This window comes from Notothenia rossii, assembly GCF_949606895.1.
Source record: "Notothenia rossii genome assembly, chromosome: 3".
NCBI classification, from domain to species: Eukaryota; Metazoa; Chordata; class Actinopteri; order Perciformes; family Nototheniidae; genus Notothenia; species Notothenia rossii.
This window is the reverse complement of record NC_136901.1, coordinates 35,083,780-35,102,348: the sequence shown is the minus strand read 5'-3', so window position 1 is coordinate 35,102,348 and position 18,569 is coordinate 35,083,780. Positions and strand designations below refer to the sequence as shown.

At 44.8% G+C, this 18,569-nt stretch overlaps 2 protein-coding genes across 3 annotated transcripts in view; one reads left to right on the top strand and one right to left on the bottom strand.

Moving 5' to 3' along the window:
- Nucleotides 1-844: 844 nt before the first annotated feature.
- On the top strand, nt 845-3,798 carry LOC307031799 (thioredoxin-like). The gene is made up of 5 exons (XM_079669209.1): nt 845-1,001; nt 2,388-2,492; nt 2,975-3,040; nt 3,298-3,363; nt 3,504-3,798. Exons 1-5 carry the CDS (start codon nt 975-977, stop codon nt 3,567-3,569), a joined length of 330 nt encoding a protein of 109 aa, XP_079525335.1. The 5' UTR covers nt 845-974; the 3' UTR covers nt 3,570-3,798.
- A 40-nt stretch (nt 3,799-3,838) lies between these two features.
- The window catches only part of svep1 (sushi, von Willebrand factor type A, EGF and pentraxin domain containing 1), an 80,628-nt gene continuing 65,897 nt past the window's right edge, over nt 3,839-18,569 (bottom strand). Inside the window, exons 35-51 of one of the 2 annotated variants that reach the window (XM_079669178.1) lie at nt 18,384-18,560; nt 17,028-17,112; nt 16,721-16,912; nt 15,479-15,646; nt 14,454-15,126; nt 11,384-14,097; nt 11,053-11,287; nt 10,584-10,739; nt 9,990-10,053; nt 9,447-9,620; nt 8,646-8,822; nt 7,935-8,114; nt 6,485-6,655; nt 5,008-5,103; nt 4,436-4,531; nt 4,226-4,319; nt 3,839-4,103 (exon numbers count right to left, since the gene is read on the bottom strand). In XM_079669178.1, coding sequence (XP_079525304.1) covers nt 4,073-4,103; nt 4,226-4,319; nt 4,436-4,531; nt 5,008-5,103; nt 6,485-6,655; nt 7,935-8,114; nt 8,646-8,822; nt 9,447-9,620; nt 9,990-10,053; nt 10,584-10,739; nt 11,053-11,287; nt 11,384-14,097; nt 14,454-15,126; nt 15,479-15,646; nt 16,721-16,912; nt 17,028-17,112; nt 18,384-18,560 — 5,483 coding nt within the window. In that variant the 3' untranslated portion in view covers nt 3,839-4,072. The remainder of the gene's footprint in view (nt 4,104-4,225; nt 4,320-4,435; nt 4,532-5,007; nt 5,104-6,484; nt 6,656-7,934; nt 8,115-8,645; nt 8,823-9,446; nt 9,621-9,989; nt 10,054-10,583; nt 10,740-11,052; nt 11,288-11,383; nt 14,098-14,453; nt 15,127-15,478; nt 15,647-16,720; nt 16,913-17,027; nt 17,113-18,383; nt 18,561-18,569) is intronic. The other variant, XM_079669179.1, reaches the window with a different exon arrangement.

The window sequence follows — 18,569 nt, the reverse complement described above, 5'->3', positions numbered from 1 at the left end:
TCAGTAAACACTGACATTTTTGAAAATTTACAATTATTCTAAGTCTATGCCATTTTCCTCGAGCCAGCAGAGAGCGCTGTTACCTCAGTCAACAGCTTTTTTATTTTTTTTTAACTAAAATGAGAAACTTTTATTTTACAAAAATCTCCTGCTTTGGTTAGTACCATAGATTGTATATATAAAGGTTAGGACTCATGGATGTATAATAACAACGGTTGGACTTTGAGTTTAGATTTAACCACTCCCACTTCCGTATTACGAAAGTATCGACGCATCATTAGAGCGCCACCCTCAGTGTTTTCATCCCACGAAATATGAATTTGACAGCAGCAGTAACTTCATAGGGCATATTTTCCTTAGTAGATTAATGAACAATACACCCATGACCAGAGGTGGGAGAAGTACTCACTTGTACTTGAGTAAAAGTATATATACAAGAGTGTATGAATACTCTGTTACAGTAAAAGTCCTGCATTCAAAATGTTTCTCAAGTAAGAGTACAGAGTATTATCATCAGAATATACTTAAAGTACCAAAAGTAAAAGTACTCATTGTGGTTAATTTGGTCAATTTCAAAATAATATATTAAACGTTTTGATAATAATTATTGATACATCAAAGTGTTGTCAAAGCTGGTAAAGATGCTAGTTTTAATGACTTTGTATGCTCCAGGTGTCACTAAAGTCTTAGTTAAGTGTTGATCATAAGATAGTAACTAAAGATATTAAATTGATAGAGTAAAAGTACACTATTTACCTCTGAATTGTGGTGGAGTAGAAGTACAAAGTAGCAAAACATTGAAATACTCAAGTAAAGTACAAGTCCCTCCAAAGCGTACTTAACTACAGTACAGTCGTGCAGAGCTACGTTGATGCGGAAGTGGGCGTGGTTAAGTCTGCTGGGTTTGAACAGTTTCCAGGAGTTCCCAAACTTTAGTCTTCGGATCATCTGCTCAAAGAACAGTCACAGCTATCATGGGGGTTACCAACATCACCAATCTGGTAAGTGGTGTCTTGTTTTGCAGCTTTTATTGTTAAACTTTGTCAAACAGCTGCTGATTCAGCAGCATTCCCACTATGTATAGTCTTCAAGTTTTTCCACGCTTTTTGGCTTCTAATAACTTCCGCATTCTTCCAGCTTAAGAAACCATTCAAATATCCAAATATTTAGCTATTCAGCTATTTCCGCACATGATGGGGAAACTATTTAATCATCGAAACGTTTTAAAATATTCAGCTTTTTAAAACTTTTTTTCCCTAACAAGTAACTCAATTGCCGTAAACTCCAAATCCTCTTTCACCTGCACGATGCTGCTCCTTCTTCCGCATACCTTCAGCTACGCACTTCATTCAAACTATTAAAGTTGTATCTATGGGACAGACTCTTCAGTCAGCCGTGTCTCGATGCCTTCGTCATATCAAACTGACCAACCATTCTGGCCCAATAGTTAGTTATCAGTGACACAAAGTCCACCCTGCTCCTAATAGACGCCCATGTTAAATGTGTTCTATTTTTTTTCCTAAGGCTAGCAAGAAGTAAACTTTATAAAAACTGCTGTCATCTTCACATTTTTACACAGAAAATGCACACAGATCGGTTCATAGGGGCTCCCTGGTGCTCACGGTCTGATGTATTTAATAGGAGCTGTCGTTTTTTAAAAGGAGGCAGAATTGTCAGATGAACCTCAATGCATTCTGAATGGAACTCGGGTAACCGTGTTTCTGAGCCTGGGCAGATTAGGGCCACACACCTGAGTGACATCATCTAATTAGAGAAGACACGCCCACAGACCGATTGATACACGCGCACACAAACACTGGATGTTTTGAGACTTTCCACGCTACTTATTTAGACAGACAGATACACGTCTTTTCCCACCAGACCCAATTTTTTTAGGGAATAATCTCCCATGTTTGGACATCTCATTTTTCTCTCTTTCTCCCTGCCACAATACCTATTCAAAATGAAAGCACCAAAGAGTTACTTTATAGGAAGCGGAGGAAGATGGTTGTTTTCTTTCAAAAATAAAAGTCCTACAAATTCACCGAACAAGAAGAAACAAGAAGCCCAGGATCAGCTTTATTTTTCTAAATAAAAGCCACACAAAGTCAGATATATTTTGTATGAAGCGCCATGGTAACCTTTAAAGTTGTCAAACATATTCACACCCAGTTTCAGCAGGAAATGCATTGTCTAGTTTTTTATTTGTGTAGCTTACCGTCATTCAAAAAGCATATATTTCAACCCATACCTTAACATTTAAATAATGAAACATTTTTGAATTATTATTATAAAAAAGTAATTTTCAAAGAACATGGTGGTAATTATTTTATTTTCCATTTTAAGTTGTTAATCCTATATTTCAAATATGTTTTCATTTTCTGTAGGAGCAGTTCAATAAGGCTCTGAAGGAAGCTGGAGACAAGCTGGTGGTGGTGGACTTCACAGCCAGTTGGTGTGGACCCTGCAAAAAGATTGGCCCAATATTTAAGGTAAGAGGATGATTTTTGGCTCTTAAATCTTGTGCAAGCCATGGTTTGATTATTTTGGTATGGTTAAAAAAAGACAGTGAATTGAAATGAATGGAGAGAAAAGACACTAGATTATGGGCGCAAACCGTAATCCTTTTAAACACTGAAATGATTTTAAATCAACAAAATGTCACTTGCTGTCTGTGGATTTATGGTTCTGATGTATTGAGACAGTGGCAGCTTTAGTGGAACACATGTTTTTAGTATGTTTGTTTTTAAGGGAAGCCCCTCTCTGAGTTACGCATGCTCCCAGAGGGCCGCTCGGGCAACATTCTTTAAACGGGGAAGAGCCAGCCTGTTTCTTTTAAATGTTGTTATGGTTGCACATAACTTTGTAGAATCAAGATTTCAAGGAATGTTGTGCATCAGATCCCTCTTCTCTGCCAATCACATTGCAGCAGTATTCTGTGTTTATTAATGCTCATTGGTCGACTCTCTTTCAGGCACAGGCGGATCTTCCTGAAAACTCCAATGTGGTTTTCTTGGTGGTGGACGTGGATGTTGCTGCAGTAAGTTCATTCATTTAAAAAGATGCTGCTACTCAGTCAACAGCGTTTTAAAAATGTTTCACTACAATAACAAAACCTTTTATTTTTATAAAAACATCTCCTGCTGTGGGTTGGACTGTTGGACGCTATTAAAAACGCAGTGTTTTCTGATACCCTAACTATCGGGTGCTTCACATATGGGTTGCATGTTGTTTTCATCCCGGGCGTAGCAGTGACTGTCCATCCATCTTACAGCATGTTTGTTTTGCCCTTTTCAGGATGTTTCTGAAAGTTGCGGCATCAAAGCCATGCCCACATTCTTTTATTACAAGAATGAAGAAAAGGTGAGCATGAGAAGATACAGCAAATATTGACATTCCTTTTTCTTTTTCTTTAATGTTAGCATAAGCAAACACATTCTGTCCTGGTGATCTATATTTGAATTCAAGCTGTCATTAATCATTCTGTCTGTGCTGCATTTAAGGTGGATGAGCTCACTGGTGCCAACGATGCAAAACTGATAAGCAAACTGGCCTCTTTGAGGACATAGACCTCCAGGGAGCAGTCCACACACACACACCCTCATTGTGTAAAAAACACAGTAGCCAATGTAATGTAAAATAACCATTAGGTCTTCTATACCACACAAAAAACAATCATTGATTCCCCTCATGGTGTATTAGTGACCTCCTGCCATGTGGTCACTTTGAATTCTGTTTGATATGAGATTGGCTTTGTAAATTGTGTTTAATGTGGATTTAATAAATGAGTTACAGGAACTTTGTACTTTTCTGATTACAACGACAACAACATATGAAATGGTATTTTATGCTTTAATAAAAATGTGAGAATAGTTTACACATATACATTGGACAATCACATCAATAGTTTTTACACATCGTACAAGTATATAGCAGCATATGTTTAATACTGTTGAGTCTCTATATGAAAAAATACAGCTTTATTTTACAAAATGGTTCTTGCTTCGCCATTGCAGAGAGATGAGAATGAATGAGTCAGTTTACTATACAAGAACTCCCTTCATTGGACGATTCACATGTGATAGTATCCTGATTTCCTTTTCCTGCAAAGAGAAGGAGAAATGGTTTTTAATCTGTTGAAACATTCTGAATTAAGATAGTTGCTAAAGGCACTCTGGTTAACACACAGTTACACTTTTTAATAACTTTCTTATTGGTAAATCACCTGGAGCAGTCGTGCCCGCTCCACCCGGGACTGCAGTTACATCTGTTGGGCCGGATGCACTTGCCGCCATTCAGACAAGGCGATGAACACACAGCTGTGGACACACACACACATTCATAAATCCCAGCACAAGTAGTACTTACGTTCCCAGTATGTGGGCAGGTTCCCTCACATACATCCTCCTAAACATGTGAAACACTGCTGACTCACCGCTGTGACATCGTGTGCCCGCCCACCCAGAGGGACAGTCACACTGGTAGGGGGCCACGCAGCGGCCGCCATTCAGACATGGCAGGATGCAGATAGCTGTCATTGGAGAGGAGACAGGAAGTCATTTAAGGTCATCGGACTCCTCTGTGGAAATCCTGAACTGTTCAATTATTTCGTCTTGTTACATTTTGGTTTCAACGTACAAACATTCACACGTTTTTCCAAACCTTTCAATTTACTGTAAATATTATAACTAAAACATTCTCCCTTTTGCAAAGCTGGAACGTGCAGAATTTTAACTCTAGTTTTGACAGTCATATCCCAATTGCCATATCAGTCAAAAATAATAGCAAATAGTTATATATTTTTTTGATATTTCACAGAATGATCACGCAGGATTCCTCCTTAGTTGCTTGATTGTGTGAGATTGATCAGTGTGTTTAAAGGCCTTCAAATTAACTGTTTTGATTTGAGCTCATTTACGCACCAGCTTGGCAAGATGGGCGGATTCCCGTTTTGCCGAGAATTAGTTTGAGTTGTAACACAAAGTTTGAGGGCTTTTAAACACTCACGGTCCTCACAGAGGCGGCCCATCCAGCCCTCGGGGCAGGAGCAGATGTTTGGCCGCTGACACACGCCTCCGTTCTGGCACTGCAACCAACACACCGCTGGAACACACACACATTGTATGTTTTTATACTTCACGTACAGTCGACAATCTTCTTCAAGTGTCCACATACAAAGGAGAGAGAGAATTTCAGTCCCTTTCTGGTGAAATAAGTGGAAAAAACAGTTTCTACAACGTCACGCATGCATTAGAACAACAGCAGCATTCACAAAGTGCAGATTAGATTCCTCTAACATCCTGACATGTGTGTGTGTTTCTGTGGAAACAGGAACGTGCAGAAACTCAGCAGCTGTGGATCAAGCCCTTGTTGTCATATGTAAAACATACGAGAGGCCATTAGAATTTCATGTCACTTGTAATCTCAAGTTTCTTTCTGCCGTGTGTGTGTGTCTATGTGTGTCTGTGTGTGTCTGTGTGTGTGTGTGTGTGTGTGTGTATGTGTGTGTGTTATTAGTCTGTGATGTTCCTTCCTTTACAGTTGTTCAAGAAGGAAGCTAGTTCTCCTCTACCTGCTGCCCCACATACTTCAGGGATTACTCAATCTGCCTCAAGCCTCAATCTGTTTCTCATTTTACATCTGAACTAGATTCTGGTCACCTGGCCTATTGCCAGCTGAGAGATGTGTCTATGTTACTTTCCTGTTTATTTGTTCCTCACTCTAAGGCAGAAGAGAGCCAGTAACAAGCTACTTTTTGGCATGACAAGGTTTTCCCTCCCTTTACTGGGCTGGATCCAGACATCGATCATATATGAATCACACAGTCACATGTACGTTTTTGCGTTGTCCACCCTTAAAAGGAAGTTTCAATTTGGGGTTGTACGAGGCATCCTCTATAGCCAGTTTATGGATGTAGACAGCAGAATCGGCACCAAAGCAAAGCTAGGTATGTGGATGGAGGCAACAACAAAACATATTTGTAGACACCTAAAAGATAGTCAATAGAGTCTGGTAGCTTATAAAACGGCTTTAGTGCCACTTAGAAAAAAGTGAAAATATTCTAAATATAACATAAACTTAAACTAACATTGATTTTTGTTGTGGTTAAAATACATCCTGCTGCCAGCCCCGTACACAGCAGTTGCTTCGTTGCAATATCTAATGTCAGTTTCTCCAAATGAGGGGCGTGATCCCCATCTACCACCGCAGAAGCTCCTCATACAACCCCACCTCCAAACTATCCCTCTATCTTGGAAGGAGGGAAGGCAACCTGCTAGTTCGCATTCTGTTCACATGCAAGTGGAGTAAGAAGAAGCCATTAGGGGACAGAGAGAGCAAGCGCACATCCTTCAGGAAATCGTATAAGTTGGGGACGAGAGGAGCAGTCCATAGGAGGGTTAAGAAGTAGGAAGCAGCACGGCGATGTGTGGCAGGAGGAGACAGTGAGAGGAAGCAGGAAGGGTCCCGGGTGTTCTCTCTCTACCTCTGCATGCTGGAGGTGGCGTCCAGGTGCCGTTCTCCAGACACCTGCTCCTCCCGACGCCCTCCATGGCGTAGCCGCCAAAACACGAGTACACCGCCACGTCCCCGAACTGGAACACCGCCCCCCGCACCACCCCGTGGGCCACGTGGAGGGGGGGGCCACAGGACACCCCTGCACAACAGCCCAGATGGGACGAGTTACTCACTACACGCTTTCTCTTCTCTGTCTCAATGTACAGCTGATTCTTTTACTAAATGGCCTTAAGAGTCGATTAGCGTATCACTCTTCAGTTTGAGCGAAGAGGCCATTTTAAGTAAACAGGAATTGGACAAAATAAAAGAAACACCTGAAGAAAAGCATTCAGAAGTGTAAATAAAAGGGCCTCCCAAAATGTTCTTTTTTGTCTACCTATTTGAAATCTATAAAACACTTATTATGAAATGGTGTCCTGCAGAGTAAGAAGTCTGTGTCCATTGAAGGAAGTCAAGCGGTGTTTCCTACGTCCCTCATCACCTGTGAAGACATTGAATTTCATGCAAAGTATCCAGATGTGTCCGACACTTCAGTCGTGTGGCTCCACAGTCCGTGGTCTACCTTTCATGATGCATGCATACAGGAGAATAAACAGCATGCAAACACAAACAACGAGCCATAGCAACAGAAGCAGCCTTGTGTTGCATATTCAGTGCGTAAGAAAGATCAGAGCATTATGGGACAAAGGTTGCCATAGCAGCCACAGAGGAGCCTGTAATTAGCCCAGCGTAAAGGACACCATCGCAGTGTTTGATGCAGTGTTTGTTTTCATAAAAGCTCAGCGAGAGACAGAAATCAGAGATCACTTAAACAGGCAGCCGGGCAGGTGTGGATGAAGTGATGGGCACAACACACGGGGAGCATGCAGACGTGTGCAGATATCAAATACACGACTTCTACTTGGTTCGCTAGTTTGATTACGTATCGTTGACCTCATTATGACATTTCATTGATTTGATGGAACACATTTAAATCACATGAACTTCATCTCAGAATGAGTAAGGAAAAGCTAAACATATTGTTCTTGAGCATTTTCACTTTTACATACACACATGATGAACAAACACTGTTGGCATTATCTGTCAAAATTAAGAGTTGTGACACATGAACTGTAATAATATATATTCAATAAAGTTATCAAAGCCGTACATTTAACTGCAAATCAAGTGATAAAATTACTTTAAACAATATATTAAATATGAATAAAGCAGAATAAAATGTAGAAAACTCAAAAAACTCAAATAAGCAAAGGATATTCACCAATCTAATATCTGTCAGTATTTCTATTTCACAATAAACAAGACCTTTTAACTGATGGACTGTGTGATCATATCATTTAGGCTTTTGAAATTAAATAACTAAAGTATATTTCCCAAAGAGGATATGCACATTGTTCCCCTTCAGATGAGATACGTACTCTCACACACGGCACTGACGAGGCTCCAGGTCTGGTCCGGCCTGCAGGAGACGGTCCCGCTGCCTCTGACCTGCTGACCTTTGGGACAGGGGACGCGCACCGACTGTCCCACATGAAACTCCTGCGGGGGCCCGTCCCTGCTGTCCCCCCCCCAGCCTGGAGGAGCCGGGCAGGACTTGGCTGGAATGAACAGAGAGAACTTATTATTAATGAATGAATGTTTACCCAATTGACACGCAAACTCCTCACATGTAATTGAATCCGGTGAGACAACACCCCAGACGCTGCAGAATTCCACAGAGGAATCGCACCTTACAAGCTTAACAAAGACAGATGAGATGTACATAATGGACCTAAGACGTATTGAAATGCAACATCATTTGGATTAAACACAACATTATTTAAGAATGTACTTCTCGGGTGCATTTGAATGTTACATCTTCACACATTTCCTGATGTCTAGAGCGTCTAGAAATATGTCTGATTGACCATTTTGTCACAGGCTATGTTGTGAAACAGACAGGGAAACTCAATGTTAGCTCACACTGTGTGATGTAAGTGTTGCAAACGTTTGCTAAATTCACAGTTTGTGTAAGGTAGCTGATGCAACAGTGATGTCAACCACAACAGGAAACCAGAGGGGGGTGTAGTAATACATTCATTAAATCAAACCAGTCGTTTTGCATGCATGTCTCTCAGTGTGTGTCTCACGTTGGCAGGTGGGGAAGGTGGAGCTCCAGGTGTTGCCCCCCAGACACACCACCAGGGAGTCTCCCACCAGCCTGTAGCCTTTGTCACAGAGGAACTCCACGGCGCGCCCTGAGTTCAGACTGTGCTCCTGCACCCTGCCCTGCAGCACCTCTCTGGGGCTGTCGCAGCCTTTGGCCACTGACCAGAGGGAAAAGGATGGAGGTAGAAATCATGGCACGGAAAGAGAAACGCTACTCTGGTCAAATAATTATTTTTTCTTGTGTTTGCTACTTTTCAAATGTACAAGTTCAATGATAGCTTGTTCGTGTTACGACCAGCCTGCCCCGCCCAAACCCTGTTTGTTTTTTTAATTGCACTTACTGTAAGCCCTTCTTGTGTTTGTTACTAACCTCCATCTCTTTTATGAATTGTCTTTTTGTTCAACTTATTTTGTTTTTAATTGTTTCATGTGTTATTGCCTATGTAAAGCACTTTGGATTGCGTTTGTTTCTGAAATGTGCTATATAAGTAAAAGAAATGTAAGAACAACATTTTTTAATTGCAGTTAAGTTGCACTTAAAAAACATAACATGGAACTGGGAGGTGAGGGGACCTAACCTGTGTACTAATTGTAGTGGCAATTCATGAGCAGTGGAAAACAAGGGAGCGGTTTGACACTTTATTAAAAGATATACTAATAGAAATAAATTAGCTCACAAAATAAACTAACATCCTGTAATTAGCTCCTCGAAGATGTCTCTCGTTTGACGCCAAAAATAACAATTCACTTTCGGTGTATTGCTCAGAGTCCGGCCCTCATACCTTCACACGTGGGCGCTGGAAGGCTCCATGTGCCGTTAGCCACACAGACGAGAGTCTTTAGGCCGACTAGCTGCAGGCCGGCATCACACACATAGCTGGCAGTGTGCAGGTGGGTGTCGCCTGTCATTTTGACCTGAGCGTGTTGCACTGTGGGAGGAGGCCCGCAGGACTGGGCTGCGGAGACAATAGACAAGCGAAAAGCTGTCAAAGGTGTGTGTGAAGGTGTGTGTTTAAAAACAGGTTTAAGAAGATTGTTTTCAACTTTCTGTGTGGTTTTCTTATGCTCCAATTCTTGGGAATTGATAGTAATAGTGAGTGTCTAGCCTTTTAAGATAGAAGAATATATTAAGATGAATAGTTACTGAAGTATGTCGATTTTGGATATTTAGGAATGCAAAATAAATGGTGTACCTGCATTGAGACAACACCTGAAAAATACATGCAGGTCTGTCGTAGGCGTCAATACTCTTGAGTTGTGACTTCTTAGCAAACGGATTAAATATCTCATTTCCTGGTTCATCCTTGCTGTATAAACAAACCTACCAACACACTCCGGCTGGGTGCCACTCCACGTCCTGTCCCCCTGGCAGGTTTGGACAGAGTCTCCCTGTGGAAGGAAGGACAAAGTGTAAAGAAACAAGCAGATGACCTAAACACAGCAAAGTGTGGGAATATCAATCCCCATAAATAGCATGACCCATGATGCTTTACAGTCAGTAGTTTGTGTCTGGAGTGAAACAAAAGGCACTCATTGAGGGGAGCATTCAAATAGCAGAGGCGAGATGGATGGAGTGAGTCAGCTGCTTCTGTTTTCTCTGGAACTGCACTCTCTATTGAGCGCTGAGGAGAAATCATGTGACTTTCTGTAATCTGATCGGCCATTAGCTCAGTCTGGTGATTACATTCCCATTGCAGGAGAGGAAGAGTAAGGCCTTTGTTGTATTACAGGAGAGGAGTGGGCAAAAACTGACCATTTCAATCTATACTATACAAATCACATGTTTTTAGGAGTTAAAACAATTTGGAAAATGTACTTTAAGGTTGAAAGCAAGATTTGTTCTTTTCTTTCCTGTGTTTCTGTTGAGGTGAGATAATCCATGAACTCATGTTCCCTAAACGTGGCATGGTGAGCAGTACCTTCATGTCAAAGCCAGGCAGGCATGAGTACATGACAAAGTCTCCGTAGTTGTAGCTGTCCCCCTCTGTGACACCGTGAAGAAGAGGAGGGGGTTTCTCACAAAACACCAGCTCGCAGGACACGGAGGAGACGCTCGGAGCCCAGCTTCCTCCCAGCTGAGCACACAATACAACAGAGGAAAGGAAAGCACTTCATTATTATCGAATTGACAGTGGAAACAAGCAGAGACGTGTGCAAAGTGGTCATTGCAAACCTAGTATGGCTAATTCAAGCAAAGTGATATCGGCATGTCTCTACATCTACTGCCAGGGTTTGATTGACAGAAAAAGCTTTTTAGAACATGAGAAACTCCTTTTCATGCACATTAAGGAACAGAAGTTAGTTGTTAACGATTATTCAACAAGGAAGTCACATTAAGATTAGAGATCTAAGAGACTTTGACGAATAATTGACCAACATGTTTCCTACCAGACACTCAGCTAGTGCTGCCCCCTGCAGGTGGAGCCCCGCAGGGCAGGAGAGGGCGATGGTGCCCCCGACCGGAGTGAGCTCCTTCCCATTGATTATCAGATGGGGCATGGAGAAGTTTGCGGGCAGCAGGCAGGGGGCGGGGCTACACCGGACGCTGTGTTTGGACCAGGCGCCGTCGCTCTGGCAGGAGAGGGAGGCTGTCTGTGAGGATAAAGTGAAGCCATCGTCACACCTGAAGAGTGGGAGGGAAATGCAGGAAAAATAAGAAAGGGAAAAAATAGGAGAAAGAGATTTGGAAAAGCTTGAGAGTAATAACCCCAGTGTTTACCCGTATGTGATCTGGTTTGGGAAGGTGAAGGTGTCTCCCTCCACCTGAGCGTGGGCCACAGCGGGAGGTTTTCCGCAGCTCATGGGCTCACAGCTGATTCTGGGCTGCCCCCACCTGCCGTCTCTTCCACAGGAGAGGTGTGGGAAGCCCTTTGGCTGGTAGCCGGGGCGACACCTGTATATGACGGTGTCTGTGAAGGTGTTGCTGCCGCCCTGCAGGACAGCGTTGCGGACTGTAGGCGGGGCGACAGAGCACCTCCCCCGGCCACACACAGGAACGCCAGGGCTCCACACACCCCCCTTCTCACACACCGCCTGAGGGGGACCCAGCAGCTTGTAGCCTACGTTGCACTGGAAGTTCACTCGGTCTCCGCAGGCGCGATCCTGACCCTGAACCGACCCGAATTTCAGCACGGGGGGGGCGCAGACGCAGGGCCGACACTGAGGCACCGTGCCCACCCAGGAGCCCCGAGCGGAGCAGCGCAGGATGGGGGCCCCGGACACCTCGTAGCCATCGAAGCAGACGTACTCCACCACGTCGTCGTAGTTGAAGCTGGAGCCGTTCAGGAAGCCGTGGCTGATGTCCTCGGGGGGATCGCAGCTGATGATGTCACAGCGAGGAGCGGGTTTGTCCCAAAGCCCATCGGACTGACAAATACGCGCTGGATCTCCGTTAAGTGTGTATCCCTCATCGCATTCGTAAGTTACCTTGGTGTTCACCCCGAAATCTGAGCTCAATGTACGCCCGTTGGGGATTGGTGATGGTTTGCCGCAGCGGGCGGGTACACAGGTCAGAGACTCATGGCTCCAGGTGCCGTCAGCCTGACAAACACTGACTGATTTACCTTTTAGGATGAACCCGGGCCGACAGCTCAGTTCTATCTCTTCATTATAGCTGTACTGCTCTCCTTTGAAAGTAATATCAGTGGGGACTTTAGGAGGACCACAAGACACTGGCTCACACCGAGGCTTCTCTCCTTTCCACTTCCCATCTGCCCCGCAGCCCATCGTGTTACTACCATTCAGGACAAATCCAGCACTACACTCATGCTTCAAGACTTCGGGATACACAAAAGCTCCACCCTGAGCTGAGCCATTGGCGACAGCTCCGGGGTCGCCGCAGGAGACAGGCCGACACACCGGGGCTTCATTAGTCCACAGTCGAGCCGACACACACTGCCTCACAGCCTCCCCCTCCAGCTCATATCCTTCCTCACAGGTATACTTCACCATACTGCCGAGGGACGTATCCGTCACATTCACCCAGCCGTGCTCCGGACTCTGTGGTTTTTCGCACTCCGCCGGGTTACAAGAAGGAGCCGTGCCGTTCCAGCCTCCGTCCTCCAGACACACCAACCTGGTGGGGGTTGTGAGGTCATAACCTTTGTGGCAACGGTATTCGATATACGTCCCGTGGAGGAAGCTCAAGTCCAGGGGTGCAGCTAATGTGTCTGTAGAAAAAGCATCAGAGGACCCTACCACCCTAATGTATTGCCCAAAGTCAATGTGAGGAGGCAGACCGCAGTCGGAGGGCACGCAGAGAGGAACAGAGGAAGACCAGCCGAACTCCTCACAGGTCAGATGGTCCTGGCCTACGAGCTGAAAGCCGGGAAAGCAGCTGTAGAAAATGGTGACGCCAAAACTGTGATCCTGCCCCTCTACGAATCCATTCCCGATAGGTTGGGGTGGGGTGCATGCTATCTGCACACAGGCAGGGGTCTCAATGTCCCACTCCCCACTGGAGAGGCACGTCACAGTCTCTGGGCCTTGGAGGCGATAACCACGCCGGCAGGAGTACGTGGCACTATGACCAAACTGCAGTTTTGTATAGACTACCCTTCCGTTGACTATCTGTTTAGGGATGGAGCATTCGATTGGGCGGCAGGAAGGCACGCCTCCTATCCAGAGTCCCTTCTCCCCGCAGAGGACAGTGGAGTTTCCCGCTAAATGATATCCATTCTTACAGCTATACAGCGCTTTGCTGAGGTACATCAGACCCTGGACGTCAACAATACCATGAGAAATCTCCACCGGCTGAGGGCATTCCACTGGGATGCACTCTGGGTAAGGACTGCTCCACTGGCCACTGGCTAGGCAGGACACAGAGCCTTCTTTCCTCAAAGTGAAGCCGTCCATGCAGGTGTAGCTCACCATGGAGCCGAAAGGGAACGGGGGAGAGGAGGAGGAAGGGCCACCGAACGACACTTCAGGCGGCGAACCGCAAAACACCAGCTTACACACGGGGAATGTGTCGTTCCACTCTTGGGACGGGGTGCAGCGGAGGATCCGGGCTCCCTCCAGGACGTAGCCATCCTCGCAGGATAACTCCACGGTTCCTGACTCAGAGTCCAAGCCCTTCAGCACCAGGTGGTTCTCCTCCAACGGCGGCTCCGGACACTGGACCGGCGAGCAGCGAGGATGCCTCGACTTGTCCCACCTGCCGTACTTCAGACAGGTCCACACGCCGTCCCCGGCCAGCTCGTAACCCTCGTCACAAACGTACTGCACTTTCCGGCCCACCTGGAAATCAGACCCCCGGTAATGTCCGTGGACGATGTTGGGAGGAGGGTCACAGGTCAGAAGGATGCAGGTGGGGAGGTCGGTGTTGGACCACTGGCGGTTTGCTTGGCAGATTCTCTCTGGGCGACCAATCAGTCTGAATCCTGCGTTACAGGCGTACGTCACCTTGCTGTTGAAGGTGACTCGACCTCTGACCTATTGGGTCGGTAGACAAAGGGATATATTATTAATTGTGTTTATTATTTGATATTATTATTATCAAACAAATAAGAAAGTTATATATTTTTTTATATTTAGTGCTAAACTTTCATTAAGGACTTTATTTATTCCTTTATTTATTTTTGGGATGTTTTAAATATATATATTCGTAAATCATTTGTTTTACTTTAGTAGTCACTACTATTATTTTGTCTTACCTGAATTTTCTTTCTATAATTTCCCTTTTTAAGTTTGTTAAAACATGAAAAAAATAAAAAAATAGTAGTACAAAGTTAAAAAGACAATGTTCTGACACAGTTTATTTGAGTGGGAAAAAGCAGGATGTGTCTTACCTGGATGTATCCATTCTTAAGTGTAGGATGGGGGGGGCAGGTGACAGGTACACAGGAAGGCAGAGCCCCCCCCCACTCTCCATCTGCCTTGCAGGTTCTCCTCTTCTCCCCTCGGATCAGGAAGCCTTTGTCGCAGCTGTACGCCACCACGGCTCCAAAGTTGTAGTTGGTCCCGCTCACATAGCCCCGGTCGATGCTCTCGGGCCTGGAGCACCTCACCGGGACGCAGCCGATATCAGAGGGCGAGGGATCCCACCACCCCCCAATCAGACACCTCAGGGTGGCCGTGGTGTTGAGCATGAAGCCCTCCTCACATTTATAGCTCACTTCGGTGTTGCTGGTGTATTTGGGTTTATTGACTGAATCTAGAATAGCGTGGGGTTGATCAGGTGGACGCAGGCAGAAGTTTGCGATGCAGCAGGGGGCCTGCAGGCCATCGGGGGGGGCCCACACACCCTGAGCGTTACACACCATCTTGGAGTTGTTGCCGGCGGTGTATCCGTCCGTGCAGTAGTAGTTGGCGGTGTCTCCGAACAGCTGGTGGCTCTCGTAGGGCTCGGCGTGCTCGATGGCGGGCGGGGGGCCACAGGAGCGGGGGACGCACTGGGCGGAGCTGTCACTCCAATCACCGCTCGGCAGGCACTCTCTGGTCTCTGGACCAATCAGAGTGTAGCTGTGGAGAAGGCCGAAAATATCAGGAAATGAGCGAAAGGAGTCCAATTTAATAGAACCTGATATGATAAAGGGAACATTCTAATTAAGTTGTAACATCAGCAAACAGTGGTGGAAGAAGTACTCAGATACTTTGTCATATTTGAATGTGCTAATAATCAGATTCTGTGAAGTAAATAGTAACTAAAGCTGACAAATAAATGTAGTGGGGTAAAAAGTACAATATTGGCTTCCAAAATGAAGTGAAGTAGAAGTATAAAGTAGCATTAGTTCCTCAAAAATGGCGTAAATGTACTTTATTCAATCACTGTTAGCAACAGTGTGTTAACTGAGAAGACTTGAACCACATTTACCCTTCTTTGCAGACATAGTGCACCTTGTTTCCCAGCTCAAAGATCTCTCCTACAGTCACAGCGTCTTTCAGGGTGGGGGGCTCGCTGCACAGGACGTTCACACAGCGGGGAGTGGGCCGGCTCCACTCTCCTGTCGCTTCACACACCACCTCCACGGAGCCCTGTGGTCTTCGCAGTAACACACAGTATTTAGTTAACACACTCACTCTACTGCAATCAAAGTGTCACAGAGATGGATACAGGACCCTTTGTGAAATAAATACATCAAAGCATGATGAAATGGTACACAGAGCATCAAATGGAGCTCACAATTACATTTTAGGTCACAACTGCATTGTGGTTATGTACTGTCGTGTGCAAAAGGAAAAACAAATCATTTTTGACTCCGCAAATATAAATACAACAATTATACTTTTACTTCAGTTTTATTTAAACTTAAAGGGGACCTATTATGCTAATTTGCAGGACCTCTTTTCACCCTCTGTCTGAAACGAGAGTCCATTCTGCTCTGATTGGTTAGATGGCCAGCTCTGTTTTGATTGGTCAACCACTTAGAGATGTCCCGCCCCTTGACCTTTCACTTACTGGGTGTTTCTCAATGTCGAGGAAGGCTGCTCCAGAGCCACTATTTCAAGCATACTACGTCATCGAGTGCCGCCGAAGGACTGTTCCAATGTCCAGCATACTTGGAATTCGACCGAGCCCGGCGAACTTCGTAGCGAGAAATTTCGAGGCTGCACATGTGTAGACTCCGCGGTCTTAAAATCCCCACAATGCTTTGCGCACGGACCAATTTCACAAAATCTGTGGCGGAAAATGTAAGACGGGGCCTCTCATATGAAACACACCTGCACACTTGCTCGCCTGTTCCACTCTTCGTTTTCCAAATACCAGGAAGGATTCTTGCCTCGCTTCTGAAGGAAGTGACTCGGAAGACATGTGCTACCAAGCAAGCATCGTCGCGATTGAGAAACACCCACAATGTGATTTGAGCACTAGCCAATAGGAGTGTGAGTGTTTCATAGTGATTTCACTGTGTTTTGGAAGTAAACAAAGGAGTCCAATGGAGGCGTTTCAGGCAGGGGAGGAGGGGGAGTGTGTGGAAGAGAAACTCCCTCTGGAGGGAACTTTGGGATTTTAGCCTTTTGCAGACCATTTACATGCAAAAAAACTAAATATGATGATAAATCAAACATGAGTAGAGGTGATACTAAACAGAAACTAACAGTAGTGTACCCATACCTGTATCCCTCAGCACAGGTGTATGTGACAATGGACTTGTATGTGTTTGTGGTGAGGATGTAGTCGGCGTTCCCCACATTCGGAGGCCCTCCGCAGGACACCGGGTGGCAGGCAGGCGGCCTCCCGCTCCACCTCAGATCAGCGAGACACTGGAACTCATAAGGGATCTGAGGCAGGAAGCCATTGTTACAGCTGAGAAGACGGAAAACAAACAGAGAGTTGAATAAGAAACTACAAGCGTATAATGTACACGTTTGTAACACCTTTTCCTACTGTGATCATTACAACACGGGGATGCAAATGATACCTGAAAGTCACCTTGCTTCCATAGGTGAAGTTGTTTCCCGTCAGGACGGAGTTCTCTGGGACGGATGGCAGCGGGCAGGATAGAGCTGCAGGGCGACACAGGTCATTTTAATGTAAAACTAGAAACATGATATTGCCAAATGCAAATCTAAAAAGAAAATAACCTCTGTACTCATTGCCATAAGGAGAGACACGTTTACAGACGCCTGTCAGTGTTATTGATGGGATGTAGGATGAAAGAGGCACATAGGAAAGTGTTTAAATGGATAGATGCCAAGGTGGTGTGACTGAGTGGCCTTAGTAAATGAAGGGGAGAAGCAATTAAAGGAGTACTTTAGTGATTACTTTTTACACTTCCATAAAATAATAGTTACAAGAGAAACATAACAAAGCCAAAATGAAAGTAGCCACATGTGTAAAGGCTCCAGAAATACAGGATTACACATTTCCCGTCATGCCCATGTTTCAAACTCCACCCCCACATTTAAGGAGGCAGTCTATCTTATCTATTTCAGACATTGAAGGCATAACACTGCAGAGAACACTATGCAGCTGCTTTGTATAACTCAGATATATTACAGTGCCACCTTTAACTGTGATCACTTCACTTTCGATATTACGATCAACAGTCAATGAGGGATGACTGACTCAGCGGGGGAAACACTACTCTATTTTGGAAGAGAACACCACTCAGCTGCTTTTAATATTACAGATTGAAATTACACAGCTTCACTTCTAACTGCAATAGCTTCACTTTCAGTATGATGGTCATCAGCCAATACGGAGCGACTGACAGGTTTGAACAGCCTGCAGGCCTGTCAGCCAGCTGAACAGTGTACTTCTGCTTTCTGCATAATAATGAAAGACTGTGGTTAAACTTGTGAAGTCTCATTTATGTGTTACTCTCATCCTATTGGCTCTATTAGCTGAATGCTTTGATGAGGAAACTCCTTGATAATATTTCATAAAGTGGAGTTTAATAGCTATAATTCAATTGAAACTCTTCCTATTAAGCCTGTATATTTATAGTGTTTCATGTTAACCTGACGTCCACCTGTAACCTCTGGGCTAAGCTATACATATAAAGCCATTACGTTTCTTTATTCACTGACATTTGCAAGAAAAACTCTGTGGTGGATTGTATAACAACAAATGGTTATGTAATGGCTTTATGTTACAGGAATGTTCTCATTTCAAATGTGTCATTTTGTGGTCAAATCAGGGATCACACAACAAGCGAAAAAGCAGGCCACTGTAGTTTATTATCAAATGTTATTCAAACAGGAACATCTCAACTGAAAACATACAACACAGCTGCTGCATTATGATGGCGTGACATGACCACCGAACCCCTTACCTCTGCAGTACGGGACAGTATGGTCCCAGCTTCCTGTCTCCAGGCAGAGGAGGCGGGACGGGCCCATCAGCTCGTAGCCGTTCTCGCAGCCATAAAGGACCTCACCGCCCATCAGAAAGTTGCTGCCTTCTCTGTGACCGAAATCTGGAGTCCCTGGGTCCTTACATTTCACTGGTGCTGGTGGGA